The sequence below is a fragment of the Gavialis gangeticus genome, unplaced genomic scaffold, assembly GCF_001723915.1.
Source record: "Gavialis gangeticus isolate Ggan-Ray unplaced genomic scaffold, GavGan_comp1, whole genome shotgun sequence".
Taxonomy (NCBI): Eukaryota; Metazoa; Chordata; order Crocodylia; family Gavialidae; genus Gavialis; species Gavialis gangeticus.
This window is the reverse complement of record NW_017729022.1, coordinates 125,588,063-125,597,952: the sequence shown is the minus strand read 5'-3', so window position 1 is coordinate 125,597,952 and position 9,890 is coordinate 125,588,063. Positions and strand designations below refer to the sequence as shown.

General features: G+C 44.6%; 1 protein-coding gene across 5 annotated transcripts in view; it reads left to right on the top strand.

Annotated features, from left to right (window-relative positions):
• SLC24A3 (solute carrier family 24 member 3) overlaps window positions 1-9,890 on the top strand; it is a 537,093-nt gene that overhangs the window by 386,518 nt on the left and 140,685 nt on the right. For all 5 annotated transcript variants that reach the window (XR_002097013.1, XM_019516134.1, XM_019516133.1 and 2 more), the window contains exon 4: window positions 545-619. Coding sequence is in view for 4 of the 5 variants with exons in the window: in XM_019516134.1 (XP_019371679.1) it covers window positions 545-619 (75 nt within the window). In the remaining variant the exon portion in view is untranslated. The remainder of the gene's footprint in view (window positions 1-544; window positions 620-9,890) is intronic.

Below are 9,890 nucleotides of genomic sequence, written 5' to 3'. Positions count from 1 at the left end.
TACATATTTTTGGACTAGTAAAAGTTTATAACAATTTTCCAAAACCAAAAAAAAACCACAATACATTTTTTTGTAGTTTGCTTGACAGAAGTATGATTTTTTTATTGTTCTTTGACACATTTCTTAATGGAAAATTTGTGCTTTTCCTGTGTATTATTTGGACCTATATGCTACTTTTGACTGATATTTGACTGGTCAATTGACCAAACTTTATTTGATGGGTCAAATATCCAACCCTAAAATAAACCCAGACTTGCTGTTTGGAGGGAAAAAAGAAAAGATACAGAATATTGACTGTCAGCAACACCCAGAGACCTATCTTTAAAAAAACCCTCATCTGTCACTATACAAGGATAACTGCTGGGGGTAATTGATCACTGGTAAGAATTTTGGATAAATAGCTCGTGGTCTTTCCATTAAATCTTAAACTGGCCTATAAATTACTCAAGCAGTAGAATGAGAAGACCCAAACTGAGGTGGGACATTGCATCCTCAGTGTCCTTTGCTCTCACTTTCTCAACTCATGGCTTGTTTTCTTTTTCAGGCTGTCTATATGTTCTATGCTCTGGCAATTGTGTGCGATGATTTCTTTGTCCCATCATTGGAAAAGATTTGTGAGGTAAGTGCATGGAGATTGTATGCAGACACATGCCAGTGTGGTAGCAATTTTTGTTGTACCCATTGGCAACTATGACACGTAACATATTGTAGGGTCTCTAGGTTCCTTTTTACATAATTGGTAAAGCTACAGATGTTGTGTTTTACATTTGATTATAATGTTTCATAAATGATTGGTTCAGTTTCACATTTTTCTGCAGAAGAGCAGATAGATTGCCTGTACCTTCATAGTGGACAAAACATGTGCTTGCCAGGTGCTCTGTTAATCCATTTTAAATAGCAGTTACTATATTTGCATAAGACCCTTTTCCTTCTTAAAGATGGTTGGAGGCCCCATTTAACATAGCATTAATACATAGGATCTAGTTAGGAAATTCCTATAAAGCTACCGGGGGGTGTTCTTGTTTGTTGCTCATTTACTGTTCAGAACCCTACATTTGAGTTCCTACCTCTGTCATATTTCCTGTAGGACCTGAGGCAAGTTGCATTATCTTCTTGTGACTTAGAAGATGATATGGTTTCTTACCTTCAACATGGCCATGCTGATCCACTGAGCACTCCTCAGTTTCAAAAAGTGCTTCTACCTTTGGTGGCCTTTCATTCTCTATGTTTGTGCCTAGCACATGGGACCCCAGCCTAGCCTGCTCCAAAATGCTCCTGCCATATGAATGTTACATAAAAGAAAGCTGTCTACTAATGTAAATGTCCCAGTGCAGACATCAGTTTAAAACATCGTGGCAGATCCTCAGCTGATGTAAATTATAGGTCACAGAAGCAGAAAACCCTCTGGATCATTGGGTCCAGTTCCCTGCTGTCAGTTGCAACCAAATGACAGAATCCATTTAATAAAACAAGCTGATCTCCATCTTAACACTACTTGGGTGTTTTGCTTGCCATCTGCACTCCCTGGATGGTTAGAACCTTGCTTTGAATTCCCAGCCTCACATGATTCATGGCCAATTTATATCCCTTTGTTCTTTTGCCAGTGTTATACTTTAGTTTAAACAGTTCTTTTCCCTCCCAGGGTTTTTACCCCCTGATGTGTTTATAGACAGCAATCAGACCCTTCTTAACCTTCATTTTGCCTGGTTAAATAAGACAAGTTCTTCTAGTCTCTTCTCACGAGACAGGTTCTCTATCCCCCTAATCAGCCGTTCCTCCATCCCTGCTCCAGTCTGAGTTCATCTTTCTTGAACCTGTGACCAGAGCTGTATATTGTACTGCAAGAAGGTTTCATCCAGGCCTCGTACAATATTTTCCCAGTCTCAGCTAGAACTACCTGTCCTGATACAGCCTACAATAGTAGTTGCTTTTTCACACGACTGTTATAAAATCGGCAGCTTCCAGTTACCCTGCAATTAGCTTACAGATTTGTTATCCAAAACGTATGGTACCAACTGCAACACGATGTTGACTTACAAAAAATCACTTGCGAATGGACCTGAGATTTGACATGCATGTCCTTTTAAAATTCAGAAATGGGGATTAATCAGTTTCCCTGACTTGAGTGCATTGAATCCTTATGGAAATGGAGTTGTCATGGTCATCTCCATTTCCATAACTTCATTCCCATCTGCCAGCCTGCCTTTTGTCAAGGGCACAGCTGGGGCATAGGCGGTTGGTGCCTGATCCTAGACAGTCACAAGGTCTAAACTAGATTCACAAGCTAAATGATCAAGAGCAGACAGGGTGAGGAGCCAGAGACTAGAGACAGGAGCAAGAAGCTGACGATCAGGAAGCAGGGGTCCAGACTAGAGGCAGAAGCAAGGAACCAGGAGCCAAAAGCCCAGAGAGAGAGACAGATAGGGATCTGTCTGGCTGAGTAGTCTGAGGAAAACTGAAACATCAGCTGCTTATAACCAGGCAGCCACGCCCATGTGGGTAACTTGTGCCAGCTGGGAGTAGTTAGGCTACTGGCAGTCAGGCTCACTCTGGTCAGTCATGGGCTAAAGCCTGGCTGCTGTCCTGGCTTCTAACACCTTTGCTCCCAGTCAGCTTCATTGTCCTTTCTGAGAAGGGAGGCAAAGTTTTTTTTGTTTGGTTTCAGGGCAGGCCTAAGTTATCTGTAGTCACTACCCCAACTCCTCACTGCACAGTGGCCCCACTGCTTTCCTTATTCCCTTTTCATTTATCTAGCTGAAGAACCTTTTTTCATGCTTATGCCGCTGACTATAAGGAAAGCAATGTGCTCTCCAGTATGGCCAAGTACCAGAGTTACACTCCTGGAACCAAGAATGCCAGCCATGTGCACGGGATGGGAAACATCATCCAAGAAAACTGTGGGCCTGAAAAAAGTCCTAATGTGAATCTTGGGTACAACACTGGTGTCAGCAGAGTTAACAAGAGCCTTAGAGGTATAAACAGGGGAGGTCAAGTAAGAGCAAGGAAGTTATATTAGACATGCAAAAAAGCAACTATTATCCTAGGCTACATCATAAGAGGTGATTCCAGTTGAAATTGGAAAATATTGTACTAGGCCTAAGGAAAACCTCTTTTCGGTATGATACACAGCTCTGGTCACAGGTTCAAGAAAGATGAATTTGGACTGGAGTAGGGGTGGAGAAGGGCTGCAAGGCTGATTAGGAGGATGGAGAGCCTGTCTCATGAGAGGAACTAATGTATTTTTGATTACAGACCTCCTTGAAAGAATCTGTAGTCTCACTAAATTATACAACAGCCAGGTTTATGTATGAAGCATCTCTCTTACACCTTGCAAGGGAATGGTCCCCATTTTGCATAGGCCAGCATGCTGAAATTTTAGAAGAGCAGGACTTCATACCTTTGCGGGTTTATTCAAGGTAAGGATTAACCATTGGTTGAGCACAAGCCCTAAATAAGTTGCATGCAATGAAGTATGCGCGGCATGTAGAAAATATGGATAGGTTTTGACACTTAGATCTGTCAGCTGAAAAAGACACCTACAGATCTTCCTGGTAATAAGAATCCATCATCATGAAAAATGGAGCTGGTCTTTGGCCTGGGAATGAGGTGTGGGAGGTGCAATGAACTCATTCCTGTATGATGGTTGTGATGGAAGCTGACTCTAAATGACAGTGACATCTCTGGCTCATTGGTAGACAGGGCAGCCTCATTTAGGCTCAGCAGAAACTAATTGTATGCACTGGGGTCTAGATGATTGAGAGAGACTGTTCCAGCTTAGATCAAGGCTGGAGGCAAGGGATGTCACTGTGGTTCTGGTAAGGTATTCTGGTAAAAAGTAAATAGATACATGTGATTGTACATTAAGAGGGCAGTACAGGTTAATGTTGCATGCTAACCATGATTACCAGAAAGTGCCAGGAAACACTCAAAACTGTCAGGTAATGTAGCATTTAGATGGCTAGGAGCTCCAGCCTGAGAGATTGTCAGCTTCAGGGCTGAGGAAGGGTTTCAGGGCTAAACCTAAGTGTAGATGACGTTGGGGACATAGAATGTAAGGCAAAAAAGGGTATATGAGGAGTGAGAGGCCTGGAGGGGGGAGGTGGTATCGGTGGTTGAAGCATGGCGAGGTGCTCCCAGGACATCGGCTCAGTGTTTCCAGAGCATAGAGCATAGCCGTGTTTCTATACAGCTGGGATGCTCTGGGGCTGGACAGCCAGCTGTGATGCCACAACTAATGGAATTAAAATTGCCTGGTTCCTAGGACAAGCCAGCTTATCTCTGTCATTTGTACACTCTGGTCCCCTCTCCAGATCCAGCTTGTGTCCTCCTGAGTCTGGCCCTGTACCTAAACCGCAGCACAAGTGTAGAAGCCATAAATGACTTTCAGTTATGCCAAGTTGTAGTTCCCTTTCCTCTCTCAACTATGCTTGTCACTGCCTCCTCCTTCTCTCTCTGTCCCCTCCTCCCCCCATCCCTTCTTTCCTGCCTGCTCTGAAATCCACGTTTACAGTCATGTATGGGTCCTTGAAAAGCTTGAAACCCTCTGAGATAGCAAGGGCTTCTGTAATTTAAGGAGCAGAGGCCAAGAGAAACCAGGACGTTTGAAAGCAGAGGGATGAAAGGAAAGGAGTAGAGGCTTGAGAGGGAGGGAGGCAGAGTTCTAGGCATCAGCACAACTGGAAGGAAATGCAACATGCTGCACCAAACTTTAAAACCCCTCTCCTCTGAAAATGCATACAGTGCCCAGGACTCCCTCAGCCTCCTGTCTCTCATCTCCACACATTCCTTCAGCACCTCTCCATGTTCCTTCATGAACATCTTCCCTGGGAGACTTTCAGTTTTGCCTGTGCCAGAGCTCAGATAGAGAAAAGAATTACCTACCTGCTTAAGCCCCAGAACGCAGGGACCAGTCTTTGCAATGGCATCATTCCGGGGAGAGTGGAAGGTTCTTTGCAATTGTGCTGCAGAAGAAAGCAGTCATTTAAGAGAGTGTGTTGTAAAGTATCTCAGCATTATGACACCAGTGGTGTCCCCGTGCCCCATTTACTTGTTCTGTAGCTGGCTGCTAGGCACGTTCCCCCAAGAGTGAGAAGCTGGTAAGGAAACATGCTGCTGCCCTACTTAACTGTCTCCCCCACACTGGGAAGGACGAGGCTCTTGAAGAGACAAACCCAGTGAATCAAGAAAGCCACCTCATTATACGTTGGCATATGAGACTGGAAGAGGTGTTGTGAGCCATCCAGTGCTGTCCCTTGCATTGGAAGTGAAGTGTTTACCCCAGAAACCCCCAGAATTGCTATTTCAAACCCTCATTCAGAGTTGCAAAGAACAAGATATCAAGAACCTCCTGCAACAAGTCATAGGCAAATGCAGCAGTGACAAGGGCATTACCAATGCCCTGCCTCTGCAACGACAGGGAAATGTTGGTCAATAGCTATTCAGCAGATCCTAGGAAAAGACACGTCTCCACACTACAGAGAAAGGTAAAATAAAAACCCTATAGTCAGTGCCAGTTTGACTGAGGGGAAAATGCCCAACCCCAAATCCAGCAACCAGAATGACCATAAGAGGAAGAGCAAGACCCAGCAGTTTTCCAGCCCAGATCAGGCTTCATGAACCACTGCTCTGAGCAATGTCCTCTAGCATACTTTCTTCACTCAGCCTGCTCTTGGCCTCTTAGGACAGTGAGCTGTGTGGGGCTCTTCATGGGCTGGATCCAGATGCTGTGGCAGTGGCAGAGTGGTGGTGTTGGCAGGGGTTAATGCAGCAGTTGCTCAGCCCCTGCCACTGACATGCATCCCCAGTGGAGCTCCAAACCCAGGTTTTGGTAGCAGGCCCTGCCTCTGCTTGCCCCACCCCCAAATTCTCAGCCTCTGTAGGAGCTGTGTAGGCTGTCAGTTTGATACTTCTGCTTTAGATAGTCTAATCAGGCCTCTGTATAGCACTGGACAGAGATTTTAATCTAGTCACTTCTGTACTGAGCCCAATGATTGGTTTCAGTCTTCATCTGAAATCATCTCAGTGTGCCTAGGATTCACCCCCTGCTAGCTGATAGGAGAATGATGAAACATTAACTTAAACATAGACAAAGTATTAACTGCTCATTCCTGCCTTCTAGACAAGTTCATGCCCCCCTGCTTCTCATGAGTGGACGGCTGCAGATAGGAGGTCTGTTTCATGACCAGATTTGGGCAAAGCCTCTGTTTTTCTGTTCAGTGACCAAACTGGGAAGGGGGAGAGAGAGATTTTCATTTGATTACTGACAAGAAATGGTTCCCTCCCTCCCCCACCGCCACACAAAAATCAAAAAAGTCATATCATACTGAACAAAGTACATCAGTGGCAGCTAACCTTCTGGCCCTGCAAACCAGATGAGTGACATGGGTTTGGTCCACAGGTTGGATCCCACAAAGGGTTGCTGTGTGGGGTTGATCCATGGTACAGGCTAGCACACTGGCCTGACCCCATGCGCTAGCCCGATCCTGTGTGCACCCAGCTCCAGCCCTGCACTGATGCAGTCTGGGTCAGAGCCATGTTATCCAACTCATGGGGCTTCCTGTGGGTCTGGAAATTTGGTAGCAGGGATAGCTGGAGGATAAGCACCCCTGAATTTTTTTTTTATGATTGTATGATAAAAAAAGAGGTTGTTCCTTGTCCCATCCCTTGTAGTCACAGAAAATAGAAACAAACCATTTTGTTGTACGTTAAGAGCTACCCTTTTTAAAATTGAATCTAGGTCTTTAATGCAAATCTTATTTTCAAATGAAATTTTCAAATATTTATTTTGGAAAATTTTAAAGCAAAACACATACAGCCTGATTCTATTCCACTTAGAAGGCCCCTAGGGGCCAGATTCTGCTCCACTTACTAGGCATCTAAGTGGACTCAGGCAATCCTACTCCACCCTGTCCTAGTCTTGGGTGGAAGGACAAATCAATGAATGCATTTGCTTTTGTAATGGCCAGTCATCTCACCCTAAGGTCCAGTCACAAGAAAATGCAGCAAGGAGGAGGACCCACCCACCTTTTGTAGTAACTGGGTTTCAGGGTCTTGAATGGGATGGAGTAGAATCACATTTTCTGGCAGCAGATGCAGCTGCTCCTTGTATTGGCAATCTGTATGTACCATTAGGCAAGGTTTCTTTTCCATGAAGGGTAAAACCCTGATGGTCTCATTCTTTCAGGTGCTCCCATTATTTAAAAATAATAGCAGCTCCTGGTGCTTCTCATGGGGTCTGACTGTCCTTGTACCCATAATACCCTTTGCCATGGCAGCTATTATTATGTGTTCAAGAATATTGTGGGAACACCTACAAGGCCCAGTCGTGGATTAGAGTCCCGTTGCATCAGACATTCCACAATAGCATCTGTTTAGGGAGGAACCCCAGAGCTTTCTCCAGACCTATGGGATATTTTCCTCATCCATTTCTGCTGTTAATAAACTGGCCATGCTGCTGTTAGATAGTTAGAATGTTTAAGTATTTACTTGGATTTGGTAGTACCGTACCCCACAAGCAATCCCACTGACTTTAATGGGAAGTCTTACTGAGTAAGGCATTCTTCACTGTGAAGAAGTATATCAAATTCTAGTTAGTCAGCATGCCCCCTAGCCTGATAGTTCAAAGACCTCCCAGGTTCTCCTCATTAAATACATTTGTATTAGCAAACTCACAAAAAGGGGAGTCAAGGAAAAGTGAAAATAAGTGTGCCTATATGGATGCATTACTATGGCAATGCACTGCTTCACCAATGAGGTTAGTGTAGCCTTGTGAATATAGCATGGGAGCTTTAAGTCAGGGGTGGCCAACCTGCAGCACAAGTGGTACAAGCAGCCTGTGTGGCATGTGGCAGATTAGGGAGGGGCAGGCAGCAGAAAAGAGCAAGAGATCAGGCAGGGAGCAGCAGACTGGGCAGAGGAAGGGGATTGAGTGGCACTTGGGAATAGCAAGAGGCTAGTTTGTGACATGCCTGTCAAAAAGGTTGCCCCCACTGTCTTAAATAGATGTGTATTCTTACATTTTTCATATACACCTCCAGTGCCTAGAAACAAGTGTCGATACATTTCTTTCTACTCCAGACATCTCTTGGTATAACACAATATTTCTAAGCCTCTGTTTTCAAAGGACTCTTTTAAATGCAGAGTGCCACCCCTGTTACTTATTTTACTCTTCACAGGATAAATGCATATTAACAATTCCTGGTTGACTGCTTTAGCAACTCCAAACCAATATATTATTGGACAGCAACATCAAAATGTGTTCAGATAATTATTTCTTCTTAGAAAGTAAAGTATGAAGATTAGAAAAATTTTAGGTGGAAAAAAAAGCCAAAAGTCACACATGCTTGTCGCAGCATAGTATCTTGCTGGCAAGAAACAACTGGTAGTAACGCCTTTTAATACAGATATTTTCTTCCCTACCGATCTTAAAAGTAAAAGAGACCTTACTTTAGGTGGCCTCAAAGTAAATGATCAAACAAACTTCTCCAACTATAACCTGAGATTCACTCATTTCTACAAATGCCTCAAAAAAATCCCCCCCCACCAGGGGAGTTGCTCTCAGTCCACTGGTGACCTCCACCCCACCAAGAAAGTCAAACTCTTCTTGAATTATGTGGCAGGGAAAGAAGTATGCATTCCTGACTTGAGTTGTTCCAACATTTTTTGCCTTTAACAGTCCAAAATGGCTTCTTTTCAGAAGCTTCCCACTGCATAGATAATCTTCAGTGTGAGCAGTAGAGAGAAAGTTGTCACATTCTCTAATAAACCTTTGTGCTAATCCAACCCTATTACATTAATATACTGCCTCACATGAAAGCCCACTGAAATCAGTAAATACTTTGAGACAGGCAGTACTTGTTGTAAATGGAAGTATCAAGTCCCATCTATTGCTGCAGGAGCTTCACTCCATTATTAGGGCATTCTTTTATTTGTCAGTGCACAACACGAGATCACTGGATAGAAGTCATCTTATTCCGAGTTAGGGAAATTCCACTGTCTAAGGCCAGTTTGCCCTTGAAATTGACTGGAATAACTCTTCTGCAATAATTTATTCCTCCACAGCTTGTTGTGTGGATGCTCCCATTTTGAGATGTGAATTGCTTTTTCTGGTGTAGCTTAATCCAGCTGTAAAGGCAATTAAGCCAAATTGGGGGGGCACTTTTTCCAGAATAAGGTGTCCCTATTTGAGGGGGCCTATTCTAGAATGCCTGCTGTATTTTAAAATTGACACCCTTCCTGTAACAGGGCACCATCTCCAGGATTGGCCGAGAAGCCCCTGGAGGCTGAGGAAATTCCTTATACCCTGTTCTTGGGGCAGTTCACCCTTCTTTTGTTCACCACACCTTGATGTAAATGGTTCAAAAGCATGGGAAACTGCCCTGATCTTACACTAGTGATACCCAGGTGTCAGGGGTCAATGCCTTAAGGGCCAATTGCCTGGCTCCATTTCTGCCCCATGCCTCTCAGGCGTTTTGGGTGACTAATCAGGTGGGACGCTTGTCCCTACGTCTGTAAGCCACTTCAGGCCTTCTGCCCTTTGTTGAGGTTTTAGCCTTCCCGCCTTCTACCCCTCTACTCTATTCTAGGCCTGGCATCTGGGCCCCAGCCCTGATCTTGCCCCTCCCGGGCACCAGGCCTCTTGCCTCCACCCTACTCTGGGCTCAGTGGCCCCATGCTCTGTCTAGGGTGACTACCCATATCTAATTGGCGGAGAAGGTGGGCATGTGTCCCACCTTTACATTTTAAGAAGGTGGTCGCCCTAGGTCTGCCCTGCTCCAGGCTCAGCACCTCCTCTGCCTTGAACCTATCCCCAGCAGGGCTCAAGACAGTCACATGCCCCTGTGAGACTAATGGGACCTCCAAACTACCCCTTCAGTCCTGAACCCAAGCCA